At 40.1% G+C, this 16,693-nt stretch overlaps 1 protein-coding gene across 4 annotated transcripts in view; it reads left to right on the top strand.

Moving 5' to 3' along the window:
* Positions 1-16,693, top strand: part of MSRA (methionine sulfoxide reductase A) — a 268,150-nt gene that overhangs the window by 85,456 nt on the left and 166,001 nt on the right. For all 4 annotated transcript variants that reach the window (XM_068678909.1, XM_068678908.1, XM_068678910.1 and 1 more), the window contains one exon: positions 16,380-16,448. In XM_068678909.1, the coding sequence (XP_068535010.1) occupies positions 16,380-16,448 (69 nt within the window). The remainder of the gene's footprint in view (positions 1-16,379; positions 16,449-16,693) is intronic.

Below are 16,693 nucleotides of genomic sequence, written 5' to 3'. Positions count from 1 at the left end.
ATGTGTAATGTCCTTTCTGATCAAGCTCTCTCCTTTTTTCCTGGGTGGCTTTGTCAGGCTACATCCTTCCTTGTCCACTCTGCATCTTCCTGCACAGTTCTGCTAGAGCACCTGCGACACGAACCCTGCTATTCTGTCTTGGGATTTCCTCTAAGCTTTCACTACCAATTATATCTAATTGTTCTAGATTCAGTAGTCGTTTAACGGTGTGTACAATGCTTACAAAGGGAATGCAAAGACATGTAAAGAGTGAAAGCATGTTTTCACTCTGTAAAGCTGCTGCCTTCGCTCTACAGATGGTATTTTGGTAAAGTGCTGTGTATAATCTGCTTGTTAGCAAGATTTTTCTGAGCTCCTAAAGGCCATAGATATTCCATCTACTTCAAGATCGCAAATTAAGCAATGCAGTACCTTTAATGGGGCTTGCCTTGGACCAGGAAGGATGGCTGAAGATCCCAAAGGAGGTGCCTTGCTCTTTCCACTACCTGAAAGGAAGCCTGATTATCTCAGTCAAGTGATTCAGTGCTGTAAATGTAGATATTCTCCATGTGAGGCTTTACAAATCACTATGAGAAGGCATAGTTTTTTACAGGTAAATAAAACCAAATAACTCCCTGCTGTGCACTAGGATCACAAAGTCAATAAAGCCTTGCCTACAGTGAATAAAATCTCTGTTGCGCTGAGGAAGAGCTCACCACTCAGAGAACATCCGTCTGTTCCACTCCCCTATCTTTATTCTGGGCTGTATGTCCCTTGGAAGACAATACTGGACAGCCTCATGTGTAAAATAATTCAGCTGACTCTCTCGGGGTTGATTTCAGAAGGGAATAAAGCCAGGTGAGCAGGGCAGAATCAATCCGAATTTGCTCCCTCTGCTTAGAGCCAGTGTGATTTCTCTGCTACAGTGTGCTCAGCTGATCTCTCAGTCACTACACAAACGAGTTTCTTTGTGTGAGTATATAACACAGGACTTTAGATTGGATGCTCTTATCTAATGCTTCTTGAGGGGTTAAGTCCTCTTCTTAGCTTTGCCTTTGTGTCTTTGAGCACAGCTTGCGATGATCTGGTCGGAGGTGTCCCTGTCCATGGCAGGGGGTTGGAGTGAGAGGATCTTTGAGGCCCCTTCCAACCCAAACCATCCTATGAATCTATGGTTGAGAAAGGTTTTGAAATGAATCTTTGGTCATTGAAGAGGTGCATAAAGATGGAGTGAAACTAATCTTAAAATGCCCGTGTAGACACCAGACAAGGCTGAACAAAGCAAACAGATCAGTGCCTAGCCCTGTTACCCTATGGGAACCGTGTGCCTTATTCCTAGGTGCTCTGAACAGAACAATGTGTCTTCATTTCAGATCCTCTTATATCTCACCCTAAATCACTTATGCACTTTGGAAAGTACTAAAATGTGATCGGGAAGTTTACTGTGGAGCTTCTGTTTACTACAGGTCCTTTAAATGTGGATATGGTTTTGATATGTGATGTGGTCAGTGGCTAGCTTTGCGATCAATGGTCACTAGGTCCAGTAAAGAACCATAATTTGAGCCTCAAATTCTGGGATAATACATTTTACTTAAGATAAAATTGAAAAAAAAATAGATTTTACTAAGTACAAAATATTTCATGATTTTTTTTTTCTAGTTGCTAAGCAGTAGACTATCAGCCTTAAAGCACAGTATCTGTTCCAGACAAAGTTGTAGCATTTTTGTAGTTGGGGTAACTACTTCCCGTTTCACTTTTAGAAATCTCTGTTTTAGAATCCCCTTCCCCATCCCCTCTGCAGCCAGCAAAAGACACAACACCCCGTTATTGTTTCGCAAGGACAGAACTTTGGGTAGGGAAGGTTGAGGTGCGTTTCCACAGCTTTGAGTCACACCGATCTGTTTTTTAAGGAGGTAGTTAATCGACACCTGAGCTGGTTGTGCTGGCTTGTAACTCCAACCTCGTCTTTATGTCTCCCATCAGATTATGAGCTTCTTCGAGGAGCAAAACCACAGCTCCCCGTTTTGAAAGAGAAAAGCCCCTTGGCCTCACCTTCGCCCTCCCCGCTCCTGCCTTTTGCTGCGCCAAGAGGGGATAGGAGCAGAAAAAGGCTGATGTTCATCTGGAACAGATTGCGAGGGGAGGCCTGGACCCGTCAGGCTCAGCTGAGCATTAGGTCTGGTCATTTATCACTGTCAGACGGGGGGGAAGAGGCACTGGACCGTTCCTGCTCGGCTGCTGACTGACAGCTGACTGAAGCTTAATGCAACCTCCGGGCAGATAATCTGCCATCAAGGGGGAACGTGTATGAGCGAGATACTATATCACAGGCTGCACGCTGCTTCTTGCTCAAAGCTACTGACATCTTCACAAGGAAGAAAAGAAATGTCAGTCGTGCTTTAAGGGACCGCGGTGTATTGTAATGCTTCGCTAAAGCCGCGCTGCACCTCATTTCCATGGTTTCGTGTAGATCCATTTTTAAAAACAGATTAACGGCGTCGTGGAGACATGCAGTCGGGCACAGAAATGATAATGTGATGACAATGTTCGGATGAGAAAAAGCGCTGTTTGTTTCACCTATCAGTTTAATTCACGGGACCGCAGATACGCTGCAAAGCAGTGTAATTATTTAAAAATAGCAAAACCCGCCCTGCCAAATATAGGCCTCCGAGTAAGGCTGGATATTCAAGGCACGTGAAAAATATCTTGTGGTGGAAAACTGCAATTAAAGCAAGAAAAACCTAATAAGTAAGGATTATTACCATTTCCTGCAGTGTTTTGTGCAACAAATACTTCCTGTGGGTGCTAATTTAGAGCAATGCTCTGCGAGAGAGGCTCCCAAACCAATGTGAGGATATTCTGTTTTCAAAAATTCTTGCTCTGTCGCCTAATGAACAATTCTGCATCCTTAATTTTGTCAGTCTAAAACTCTAGGTTTTATTGTTTTTAATTTGCTATTATTTTTATTAACAGTATCTAATTTTGCTATTCATTACAAATCATATGCATTAACTTAACTGGGGAACATTTTAATTGAGCACTGTTGGAGATTTTCCAATAAATTAACATTACATACTTTTAACAGATGTCTGAATTAGACATTGTTATTAGACATTGTAATTAATAGAAGTTTTACTCAAATTAAAATCTCAGGGCCTTAGAAAAATTAAATTGTAGGTGACTGAATGATGTTAACTCATTAATAGAAAGTGACTATTGAATTCTCTCCATTGGGTTTTATTAACCCAATAAACACACTTTTTAAAGTAGCTTGACAGGGAGATTGACAAGCTCTTGGGAATAAGGGACTGGGAATCAAGACATGGTTTCTTGGTGATATTGTGAACTTCTGAAGTTATTTGTCCAGCCATCGTGTTATTCCTCTAATGCACATTATAACTTCTTGGGAAGCTGTAGTTTTAACAGTATGCATTGGTTAGATTTTTTTTTATATACAAAAATTATATTAGTATGGGTTGCCTACAGTCTTGGATCTTGAAAATTATTTTTTCTATTTGCATGGAGAACAAATGCAAAGCTGGTATAAAAGGGTATGTTTGTGCAAGGAGGAGTCAAGCCCCCTGAAGCAGACAAACTATCAACGAGTAGACAGAGGAAGGCAGAAGAGCAGCTTTTCTTTGGGATTGCCTCACCAAGTGAAGTGAAAATACACATTCTGGTTGGAAAGACTTTGACCAAATGTAGGAGTCTTCATCTGAGCTAAACATGTCAGTGGGGTAAAAATAGCCACCTGTAGGATAAGATCCATTTCTTCTGAATGCCTAAAAGCAGATGAATTGCCCAATGTTGCTTATTTCTCCCCATTAGCACAGGCGTGAGAGGAACCTTTCCTGGGTTGAGCTCTTCCATGCTGTATTTTAGAAAAACAACAACAAAGAAGTTACATTTGGTGTGATCTCATTAGCACAAATGTCATGTTTTAGTGCAATATTATAAAACTGTAATATTAGTCAAAGAAGTGTGTGTTGGAGAAGCAGTGTTTCTCTGTGATTCCCTCCACAGGAAAAAAATATGTTTGAGTTACGTCTCTGTGTAAGTAATTAACAACTTGAAAAACCACTGCTGTACTATTTATCTACAAACTCATGGCCAGCCATGAATTTCAAAGGGATTCTCCCACTTTGAACATGTTTTATGACTGTCCAGCAAAAATTATCTTGAGTCTCGTTTTGAGAGGCTCTGAACATAAAAAGTCAATAACAGCTTGTCAGTGCTCAGATGCCCAGCATCAACTGGCATAAGAGCTCAGCTAACTACTCCCAGGCTGAACCCGCAGAAAGCGAGCATCCCAAATTGAAAGTCACATTTAGAAGATTGTTTCTGTAAATATTAACATGCAAGAGGAAACTAGAAAAAAACAAAAACAAAAACAAAAAAAACCACCCATGTATTTAAGTAATTTGGGGATTTTACCAGTAGGACTGCACTGTTCTGTGCTGCTAGCTTTTCTTATCACAGAATTTGGTGTTTATGTTGCTGATTCACAAGCAAGGAGATGCTGAGGCAAGCAGTAGCAGGAAGCAAACTGGCTGAGATTACATCCTCAGCAGCAGTTTCTTTAGGAGAAGCTGAGGGCACGTGGATTTCCACAGTCTGGCCATTCTAAGAGTTTATTTCTCCCGTGAATCTCCTGTCCTTCCCTCAGGCTCTGCTTCCTGCTCCTTTAGACATTTTTTTTCCCTCCAGAAAGATGAGGACGCAAGCTCCTTCTCTGTAATAAGAAAACCGTACTATTCCTGGAGCTACTTTGCATCTCTCTGTGCTTCACTGCAGAATTTCTGCCTAGAGCTTTGTGCTAGTTTTCATTTTTCATGGTGTACACATGATGTCCCAGTTGAGTATCCAGTGCATGTTTTATTCATGTGCTTTTCACCCCGTCTTTGAGATCATTAATAAAGCTGCTAAATAAACCCAGGCTTAACAATCCTCCTCGCCACACCCCACTGGACATCTCCTCCCAGCCCGGTTACACCGTGTTTATCATCGCCCTTTGTTTGGATCTCTTGGTTTTCCAGCATGCCTGACAGTATTCTTACCCAGGCTGGTTCAGATAAGGCTCTCGAGTGGTGTTTGGAAAGGCATTGTCTCACATTCTGAAATAAAGTCCAGTTATTTTATCGGCGGCACTCAATTCCTGCACTAACAACCAGATGCTCCTGGCGCTGCCTGAAAGCAGCAATGGTAGGAAGGGCATGGGTTGTCTGCCCTACGGCGATAACTCAATGCCACACTCTGTGCCTGTTTTAAGGCCTTTTCTGTGCATTTCATGCACTGCTGATTTTTACAGAGTGAGGGAAAGATAGTGTGCTGCTATATTCTCCCTTATGATGGCATGCCGACCTGTTCTTTTGTAGAAGGCGATAATTATCAATCCCAGTTACTTACCAGCCGTGCACTAAGTCACACAGTGACTGCAGTACTTATTTAATTATTTTTTTTATTTGGGTTACCATACAGAGCTGGCAGCTGAAATCTCTGTAGGTCAGTATACCAGCAACCTGACTATGTGGTACGTAGAAGCAGGCTACGATTTTCATGTCCCCTTCAGGAAAGGAGAAGGATCTGAAGGAGATAAGGAGGTTGCTTTGGCTTTATCAGGTGCTCCTCCCTAATATGCAGGGAGATACCACAGAAGTCACGAAGAAACTTGTTACCATCAAGTGTGCTAGCTGGCATCGCTGCGTGATCACAGGTGGAGTGAGGCATGCAGCTGGGCCATGAGAGATGCTTGGCCGCGTGGCCTTGCTGAGGACCTCACTAGTAGACAAGTGGCTTCTGCTTGGTGCGGTGGAGAAGGGATTTGACAGTGAGAGCATCATTCGAACTGATGGACTCTTTGCAGCAATGTTCCTCGGGGAGTTGTAGTCTTCCAGAGAAGAATATATTGCATTTGTTAAGTCGCAAAGAAAGCAAATTTTAAGGAACAAAGTTCGGAGATAATCGAACCTAAGCAAAAGATATACATGTGCATGTGATAGTGGAGCCATATTGTAGAGGTATTATGAAGAGAAAATCTTGAACATTTGTACATTGAATATTGAATAAAATGTTTTGTATTTCTTGCTTAATTTTTTAATCTAGGTTTTCTCCATTTTTTTTTTTAATCCCCTGACAAGCATATTAAAAAACACAGGTTTTAAAAATGAAAACTGAGATTTTCATGTTATGTCATGACATTGGGAGTTGGTTGGCAATCTAATAATGTGACACTCCCAATGATACCAAAAGAGTTCACTACCTGTGTACCTAAGATAATTCTGTCTATTTTACCTGTCAGAGCTGGGTGAACACTGTATTCATTAGAGCTCTCTGACTGTGATACAGAACAAAACCGCATGTGAGGTAGGGTACCATCGACATGTAGCAACCCTTGTAGATAGGTTCATTTTCCTCTGCTATCATTTCCTCTGCTATTTTGATCAAATGCTTTACTGTTAACATTCGTCTGGTTTATATATATTTGTCTGTTTTATTGGTTCTAGTTTATAACCCAGAATCTCCATTGGTGTCAAGACCCTGCTTTGATGAATATGTATGGATACACAGGCTTAATCCTCCCACTGTCTGGATCATAAATCTCCGTGATAATACTGCAGGTGATATAGGTTGAATTCATCTGAGTTGGTCACTGGTTACCTTATAATTGGCACTGAGAAATTGACACTTTTAAATATGATTCATTTTATCCTGAAGAAAACATCCAAAATTTGTCAGATGAATCACAGCAGAAGTAGCTGTTTCTATCCAAAGGCAGAAAGATCCAGGGCTGAATGCTCAGATGTAGATCACCATTGTAGATGACTAAACTAAGAGGCATGAATCCCAGTTGGAGCACATTTAATTCAACCTTAATGTATCTACCCCAAACCTCAAAGGTTAAACATCTGGTCTACACACTCAGAAAATGCGTCAAGCAGCACATGTAGGTACAATTAGGATATGTGGTATCAGGTATTGTGTGTCTGAAAGTCATGTAATAGTACATGGCTTTGTCTCCTTGAAAGCAGGGAGGTGTTTATTGCAGTCTGTAGGGTACTTTCCTCTGGCCATACACCCTCTATATCCTTACATTTCACTCGCACACCCCACCGCCCCCTGCCCCAGCTGCTATGTATGCACGTACGTATTTACATCTGCTCTGGTCTTACGCAGGGCCCTACAGCTGGCTTTTCCCATTGCCCTACCCGTCTTCCTCCAGCCTATCTTCCCCGTCACAGATGCGATCCCCGATGACCCCGCAGCCCTCCTACCCTTTCACGCCGCGCCGTCGGCTTCCCTTGTGGTCCATAGCCGCATGACATACTGCTTCCTATTAGCACAGTCACACAGCTACGGGCGCAGCTGTTCAGCCACTAATCTGCAAACCCCAGTAGATTGGAAATTTCAAAATCGCTGTTTTCTCTCCCTCTGTCCCTCCGCTGCCCTCTTCTAAGAAATGAATTCATTTTCATTTTCAAAAAGTTCTTTTCCTGTCATTTCCTGTTGGTGCATTGCCCAGTAAGGAACGCAAAACAAAATCAGTGCGTGATAATCTTGCCTTTGCTCATTAAAAAGAACCTATGTGTTTTGAGGAGTCCATGTGTTTTGGGTTCAGAACTGACACACTGTGCTAGGACACATCACTTTTTGTAGCATCAATCAGTTTGCGTGTAATAATCTGTTTGATAGAATGGATGCAGCAGAACACTGCGTGTCACATTGTGAGACATCATCTCCAGAACACGCTTCAAAACTATTTTCAGCTACCGTTCTTCCTTTCATGACTGATTTTAATAAGTGAACAGTTATTTATTCTCAAAAAAAAAAAAAAAAGTAATCTAACACTTTCCATTAAACGTTATCATACTTTTTAAATAATAGTTTTGAACCACCAGTGTGAACAATAATGCACTACTACTACTAGGCAGTGAATTACTGTTACGTGGCTGACCTCTCTTTTTAATTGCTAGTGAGTTGACAGCTGATCTCTACTGACTGATGGAGGATGATGGAACTACAGAAATGAGAGGTGAAAGAAACCCAGTAGATCATGTATGCCATCTCTCTGCCAGTGCTGAGAACCAAAATGACTTGTCAGATTTGGAAACTTAAATGGCTGGATTCAGGCAGCAATGTCCCCGTGCTGAAAATATCCTTTGGGAAGCAAAGTGATTTGAAACACAGCACTTGGGAATTCATCTGATATGACATTAGATTTTCTTATTACACGGGAGCTTGCAGAACTGACAGTTCTGCTCATTGAACTAGACCTGAAAATAAAGAAGAGCTTCTATTTCATCACCAGCTATGAAGAATTTATGGACAAAATTCTGCCGTAAATCACACATCTGATATCACTATTAGCTCTGCAGAGGCCTGAGGTAGAGCAGTCCTCTCCCTCTTATGCCTCTCTTCAGTCCACTAAGAGCATGCCCCCGGTGAAGGTGAAGCTGTAGCTGTGCTTGCATGGAGTTTTCCACTGAGTAGCTTTTTGAAATCCCTAAAACGATGAAAAGAGGCTCCACCTTCAGGGACAAGGATGAATGTGTATGTATGTTTTTTTTTTTTTTTTTATTTCCCTGAGAAAGCATATGTTGGAAATGGAGGGATTTAGTAGATAATTCCTATTCCTTCAGCATCACCACCTACAATCTTTCTCTTTCCCAGACAGACATCCCTCTGTCCTTTCCCGATCATTGTGAAACCATCTCAAGGGCATTTTCTGATATCCAGGAGATCTTGGGAGAGGGGAAGGATATAAATAAGATGAAAGATTTCTCTTCTGTCTGAAGAAGTAAGGATCTGGTTCAATATTAATGACAGGAAAAATCTTATCCTTGTATAATTTATAAAATCCTCATATATGACATATTTCAATACATAGTACACGCATAACTCCTCTTGGCATATACATCAGATATCATATTAGAGAACTAAGACCTTTTTAAAGGAAATATCTCTCGGATAATGAAATAAGCAGATGGTGAGAAGTTTTGCATTTATGCTTTTGTCTGTAAGAGCTATCAAGCTTACTCCTAGAATAACTGACAGAGTAATCCAAATAACTATTTTGATCAAGCTATCAGCCATGACTACTGAGAATGATAGGACAAAAAAAGAAAGACTCTGGCTCTGTGACAGCCAGGCTTTCAAACCAGAATTTAGTCAGATTGACTTCAAATGAGATGAATCAATTGTTAAAAGATTTATCAGAGATTTAGCAATTTAAAAAGATTTAACAATTACTGTTAAAAGATTTAACAGCAGTAAAGTACAGTTAAAAAAAAAAAAGCAAAAAAAAACTTCTTAGGTTTAAAAAGTCAGGCTTCAGAGTTCATATTTAGGTATATAAATGAATAACCTGTTTTTAAAAAGTTCATTCCAGTTGTGGTTTTCAGTGAAAGTAATAGAAATTCTGAAAGTCCAGAAGTTTTTGAAATCAGGGAATTTATTCAGGTACTTCATTTTAGGCACATTTCCAAGACATGAAACGTGTAAAGCACAATGAAACTCTCATCAGATAACATGAAAATGTACTGAAGTGGAGTTCTGTTTTAAAGATACTGATGAAGTATTAAGCTTGAAAATGTGAATAACACATTTGTTACTGTCCTGTATCTAGTTCATTAGAAAATATTGCAAAAAAAAATAATTTGTTTATAAAAAAAAAAAGATAAGCGAGGCTAATTTTGCTTCCTCTGAACCGTGTTTTCGTGTTTTCATGTGTGACCTGTTTTAACACGATTACTCACAGGCAGTGAGTTCCCTCTTGTTACTGCTTAGTCTTCTTTCACCTAGGATTTCTCATCTTTGGTAACATTTACCATTTTACTCATTAGATGTTAAATGGTAGTAGGGCACTGCCAGACTTCCACCATTTTTTCAGACTTTCACTGGAAATAAAAATTAGATAATTTCTTGTTTACAAGACTGAAAAGAAACCCACTGGCCTTCAATTATGTACTGTATATTGATGGTGCACAGCAGTAAAAAGTGTTATATGAAAAAGCAGTAGGGGATGAACAGGCCTGATAGCCCGTGTATCTCGCAGTGGGTTACCAATCATGCCACGAGGAGCTTTTTCTGAATGTCTTACTTCTCACAAAGCAGTTCACTTGTGCTGCGGGCTAGATTTGTTGTTGCATCAGCTTTCAGACTGCTGATAATTCTGTCTTCTCCTAAAGCAGTAAAGCTTTCTCAGCCATCACAGGAGCAATGAATCTGACATCTTCTCATTGCAGTGTTCATTTTACTGTGGTCTTTCTGGAGCGTACAAACTCAGACACCAAAGTTAAACTTGGCCATTCAATGAATTTTCAAATAAAAGAACATACCAGCTATAGGTCGCAGTGAAATGCCATCAGTCTGTCTCCATATTATGAGCAGAGATTTCAAGTGGTGTCTGTCATCCTACTTTTCATTACTGTGCTGGAGAGAGGTGGAGTTGTGACTACGGATGACATACTCCTCTCACAGCCAAAATTTAGAATAAGGCATTTAAATAACTTGCTTATTCAGTGCTGAACGTATTTCTTCACCCCTCTCTATTTAGGTGAAAGCATTTTTTTTTTTTCTTCACACAGGCCTGGCTCTAAGTTTTATGCCCCTTTATTGCCTCTAAACTTTTGCTTAAAATGAATATGGCAACTATACTAAATATTTGATGTGCATGCCATGTTCAGCTAACACTTCCTAAAGTGAGCAGTGCTTTTATGTTTCTTTGGTGCCCACCTTGAAACTCTCATGATATATATTGTGACTTACGGACCACTTTTACAAATGCTAACCGCTTATCTATTTTTATAACTGCTTTATAAACTTCTTGTGCCCCCTGACCTGCTGCTTCTGTCATCTGTCAGAAATTTCCAGCTCCTCCCTGACCTCACTGCCACGTAGACAGCCAAGTGGGTGTTTGGTGTAGCCAGTGGAGAAAAGACCTCCAGAGTGGTGGTGTGAAGGGAAGTGTAGGAAAAAGTGTCTAAGGCAAAACAGATGGGGGAGAGGAGTCGTTCAAGCAGCCTCTTTCACCTCATCACTGCTTATCCCTTTTCCTCCTCATCTCCCCATGCACCCATAGTGCTTGTGCTGAACGGGTGGCGTAGCTCTATTCCAAGTCCCAGCCCAGAAAAGCTGGTAGGGATGGAGGAGGCTCGTGGTAATTGGTTAATCAGCTATTTTCAATTCAATTCCTGGCTGTGCTTACCATGGAAAATTAACAGTCCTTGTGTATAAATATGACCCCTACTCCTGGATTAATTTGATTATGTGAGAATCTCAGTTTTCATTTAAAAATAATAACTTTCTGGCCACTCTGATAAAACAAGTTTGGGTATGTAGTCTAAATATTCCCTAATGGCTTAAAAACCAGAAGATAAATACGAAGAACAAATGAATCTCTTAAGGAAAAAAAAATGTTTTAAATCTCTGTTATGATTGCTTGAGATCGAATGTTTTGAGAGCAGAAAATTTCTCATTTTCGCTCAGTGCTGGATCAGCATTCTGTGAAAGCCGAATCTCTTTAAGGCTGCTTCATTTGGGTCCACAAGTAGAGAACTCATCTTCTTTAATGACATCTGTTATCTTAACCTAGGGTTCCTCTCAGATATCTTTGGTTACGCAAAATGCCCTCCATAGACATTCTGCACTGCTAATTTCATTCTTGGTGTAACTTTAATTTCATCTGTATTGCTGTGAGAGAGGATTTTGTCTATGAGTGCCTATCTGCTCTGCAGTAGACTGGTGCTTTAGTTTTGCATATTTAAGAAAAAAGCACAAACTTAATTCTCTAGTAATTACAAGTCCTATTCTGTTAAAGGTCTGATACATGATATAAATGCTCTAGCAATTACTTTATTAGGAATGTAACTTAAAAGCAGAGAGTTTTTACTTAACGGAGCTTTGATTTTCCTCTGGGCTTATATGTATTAGCGGAAGAGTAAATCTGTTTAGAGCCCAGGTCATGCTGGTCTGCAAGGAAATATTTTTATAAAACTTTCTCATTTGAACATCTTCTGTTGTTCAATTTATGTATTACTGTTGAGATACCATTGACGTACATGGAACTGTGAAGATAAATGAAGTGTATACTAACAAATTAAAATGTGCTAGAGAACAGGTCTAGGCACTGGAACTTGATTGTCCATGCTGGTAGATTGCTAAGATAGGGTCTAATGTGATTTCGGCTAGGCTAATTAGCACTCTCTCAAATAGTTTCTAAATATGACTTGTTTATTTTACTAGTACAGATATAGCCTAATCCATGAATTTAACATGTGTGGATAGAACTTCACTTGAATTCAGGCAATCTTTAGCAAAGGACAGTTGTAGGACTATTTTAGGAACTGTTTGAAGACTAAATATTGCTAAAGAAATACTAGAGACCTTAGCAACTTTTGATTATTCTACTAAACTGCTTTTGATTATTTTTCCATATATTACGCTGTTTCACAGATAGAGAGAGGAGTCTAAGGATTATTTCAATAAAGATCCAGAGCATCTAAGGAGAAAGGGCCCAGCACTGTGTACATCTAAGGCAGATTTTGCCTGAAGCTAAAGTTGAATGTCAGGACCTCCAGGATATGTGTTGCTTTCAGTGCATACTATTTCTGTTCAGCGGGGAGCAAAATATGTTGCAGATATCTCTCAGGCTTAGTTTGAAAAAGGGAAAAGAGAATTCTTGCAGTTGAGGCTGGAGCAGCATTTGGCAGTTCTGAGAGGAAGTCCCATGTTGTTTGGTTGTGAAGCGATGTTCACAAAAATGCTGACAGCCTGAATATCAATAACATAGAAAGAAAAAGTTATTCCTTACCAATTGGCTTTCTGTTGAAGCTGTAAGGGCCAAGGGGATCAAGAAGATGATTTAAAGACAACCATGTCCTCCCAGCTCTACTTTTCCAAGTGCCTGGATAATGTTGTATTCCACTGAACCATTAACCCTGACAAATACTGACAATATTAAGGTGAGAAATGTTGTTTTCAACACTAGAAAGCTGCAGTTAACTTCTTGTAGCCAGTTCAGTGTTCACTGATAGTCATTCAACGTCTCTGTAAAAGTTTTTGTCTTACATATTGTAAGCCCTTGTTTCTGGAAATGACTTGGAAAAGCCATATATTGTTTCTGTTGGCAATTTATGGAAAGCTTGTCTATTTTTTTTCCAGTTCCAACAGGCCAAGGTATTGATGATTTTCTGGAGCTCCTCAATACAACTCATAGGGGAGAATTAAAGCTAATTATTTTTACAAGAAAAACTGTTACATAAACAAACAAACAAACAACAAGCCTGCAATATTGTTTGAATGCTGTGCTTTTTGGAGAGGCTCTTTATACTTATAAGTTATTTCTTTCTTCCTAAGATAGAATGTATGTTTTGTGAACACCCTTGTAATTTATTTTTTTTTAATTTTATTTATTTATTTATTTATTTATTAATATTTACTGCATCTAGGCAGAGGGCAGGGAAGACTGGAGAAAATGTAAACCAAAATATGAATGACAGGAAAATTAATTATTTTATCCAGCTAAGATCTTTGAAACAAAAGTATGAAAGCATTGGAGGATGACTTGAGAACTCTGAAAATATGATTTTCTTTCAAACTCTACTAACCTCTAAAAGTTTAATACTAATTTTAATATATTGAAAGCCTCACCATTTGAAATGATAACTACTTCGTACATCATGTATGTCATTCACTTTTTAAATGAAGGCAGCTCTCAAGACTAGGGCAGGGATAGTTTATTTGATCTTGCATGATGTTTCATAATTTTTCTGACTGTTCGCTCATCTCAGATGGCTATAGATCATGTTGGTAATACAACCCATAGCTAACGAGGTTGAAACCTTGTGTGGCACTGGCCATATTACTCCCTGTTTGGAACCTCCCAACAATTTCCTTCCTGAAGCCCCTCTCTTGACTTGTGTGGCACAGGGCATTCAATCTTCATAAATGCAAACAATTGAGTTCATGGGACCTCTTGCTCCAATTGCAGATAACCCTGCCTCCCCCCCTCACTCTCTGTTGATAAATGTTTGATGCCAGCTGGGATTAGAACTGTGTTATGCCTCCCTGCTAATGAAAAATATTGCTTTCAGGGAATTTGTAAGGCAGTCCTGTGTTCTCATTTTGACCTGCTTTATTTCCCACCAAGTTCTGTGCTAAAGGAAGAAAAATAATGCATGTACTGAGAAAATCTCTTGGCTTTCTCCCTGGAAAGTATTCTGTGGACAGAAACCTGTATTTTCAGTTCAGGCGATTTTTTTATTCATTTCCAACACTGTTGACAGTGACTCTTAGAAGAGCGTGATCAGGAAATGAATGTGAGAATGGCAGTGAAAAGGACTAGGAATATTCTGTTGTTCTACATACAGCCTTGATTATACAGTAATGATCAGCCTACGTTATCACCAGGAATTGTCTTTATGATGAGGAAAATACATTGCGATGAAAGAGAAGTACATTGGGATGTAAGCAATAAGTTACTTAGAAGTTTGGAAACTGAGGGTTTAGCCCCTGGGAGCCGTCTTGTTGCAAAGAGAGCAAAGTGGGATTCTATTATTCTTTCTTAGAAACCACCACTGTGAGCACCAGCAATGCCAGAATATTGCATCTTCCTGCATGCATTGTATGATTGGACATCTCAGTCTTTATTTCATGCAAATACTCTGTAGAGAAGGAGTTCTGTCTTGTATCCTTCCCTTGTATACCTGTAGAGGGATGTATAACTTAAACTGCAGCTTGAGATAGACATCTGCCTGCTCCCACAGCCCAGAAATTTTCCCAAAGCCCTGTGTAGAAAATGTCCTTCTGCCTGACAATAGGTAGCCAGTGAGACTAGAAAAGTATAATTTAACTGAAATAAACCTCAAATGGATCATGTTTTCAGATTCAGTGAAAATAGCAGATGCAGTTTTGTTAATTTTGTGTCATGCATTTTGTTTTCTAAGAAAACTAGAAGGAGTGTAGAGGAAGTGTCCTGTGTGAAGGCACTGCAGGAAGGTGCTGGAGCTGCTGACCCCAACACACTGAGGATCATTGCACGATGCGTTTTTGTGTGCAATTCGTGCTCCTCTCCCCTTCTTGATTAAGATTTGGTAATGGAAAAGCAGTTATGTTTGATCTGTAACTATGGTTTTCAATGACAGCAGTAATTTATGTGTCCAAGGTGTGACTACTGTACAGGAATAACTCTGTGTGGTCCGTCACAATGGATGTAGCATTACAATATGGCACCTAAATATTCAATTTAGCTAGCAGATTTCTGTTTGAATTGGCTTTAAAGGTCCAGGGTTTGGTAAAAAAGATATTGCAGAGGTGGCCTCTGTGAGGAGAGGCTGAGGCTACCCAGTGCTGGACACAGCCGGTTCCAGCTGGTTCCAGTCAGTTCGTTAGTTCCAGGCAATTCCAGACGGTTCCAGCCAGTTCCAGCTGTTTCCAGTCAGTTCCAGTCAGTTTCAGCTGGTTCCAGTCAGTTCCAGCCGGTTTCAGTCAGTTCCAGATGTTTCCAGTCAGTTCCAGCCGGTTCCAGTTGGTTCCAGTCAGTTCCTGCCAGTTCCAGTGGGCTCCATTGGCCTGACCGTAGGACTCAGCTGGGCTTGTCAGTGAAGCTGGTGGCTCCCCTGTGAACATGTATAAAGGACAGGGCAAAACATGGCATGGCTGTGAGGAGAAAAATGTCAGAAACAGCCCTGTGAAACCAAGGTGAGGGTTGGGAATGAAGGAGCAAAATCAAGCCTGGGATGAGGCGAGGGTGAGTGGGTGCTGTTGTTTTAATCTGTCTGTGCTTCTACTCACTATCTAAACCTATTTTGGTTGTCAATAAATTCATTTTCCCCAGGTTGAGTCAGTTTTGCTTGTGACAGTGGCTGATAAGTGATCTCCCTGACTTCATCTATTATCATCCTATTAAGAGTTTTCTCCTGCATGAGTGAGTGGCTGAGTGGGTGCCTGTCAGCCAGCCAAGGTCACCCTACCATACCAGGGTGGAAAATACAGGTAGTTCATGCATGATCACATCAAAAAGTGTGTTGTTGAACACCAGCGTGTCCTAGCAGCAACAGGCAATTGTCATTTCCCTGCTTTGTCTGCTTGCACTATGAGTGCTACACCTGTGACAGTCATAGCTACTGGATAGTGCTCTACGTGCATGTGTTACCTTAGTATCAGCAGACTTGTCCTAACCACAAAATTGAAATGCAGGTTATGTCCTGGGATCTGTGGAGAGCTGTACTTTTCAGAAATATATCTGGGACTTCATAGTCTCTGAGCCTAAGTGAATTGTGCAGGTGAGCTTTGACAAAACAGACTTCAGGTTTCAATAGAATTGTAAGTAAAAACAGTTGTGTTTTCATGCAAACTATATATTCTATTACATCTTGACTTTTTTTTTTTTTCTTTTCTTCTAGATAAACATCATGTCAATGGAAACAGAATGGTAGAACCTTTCCCAGAGGGAACACAGATGGCTATGTTTGGTAAGACATCAGCTTTAGCATAAAAGCTTTAAGCTGTATAGTTTTACTGCATGCTAAATTTCTTATTTTCAGACTGAGTTCAGAATCAGGGCTTCTATTGCCATTTTATAATCACTACAATTAGCTAGAGCCACTGATCATCTTGGGAGATCTTCATGCCCCAGAAGACAATACTGAGAGTATTTTGCTGAGTTATACGAACAGAATATTTAATTTCTTATTTTGTATCATACAAACTCCCAAAT

The sequence above is a fragment of the Anas acuta genome, chromosome 3 (genome assembly GCF_963932015.1).
Source record: "Anas acuta chromosome 3, bAnaAcu1.1, whole genome shotgun sequence".
NCBI lineage: Eukaryota > Metazoa > Chordata > Aves > Anseriformes > Anatidae > Anas > Anas acuta.
Note: the sequence above shows the minus strand (reverse complement) of the source record. Positions and strands in the feature narration are given on the sequence as shown.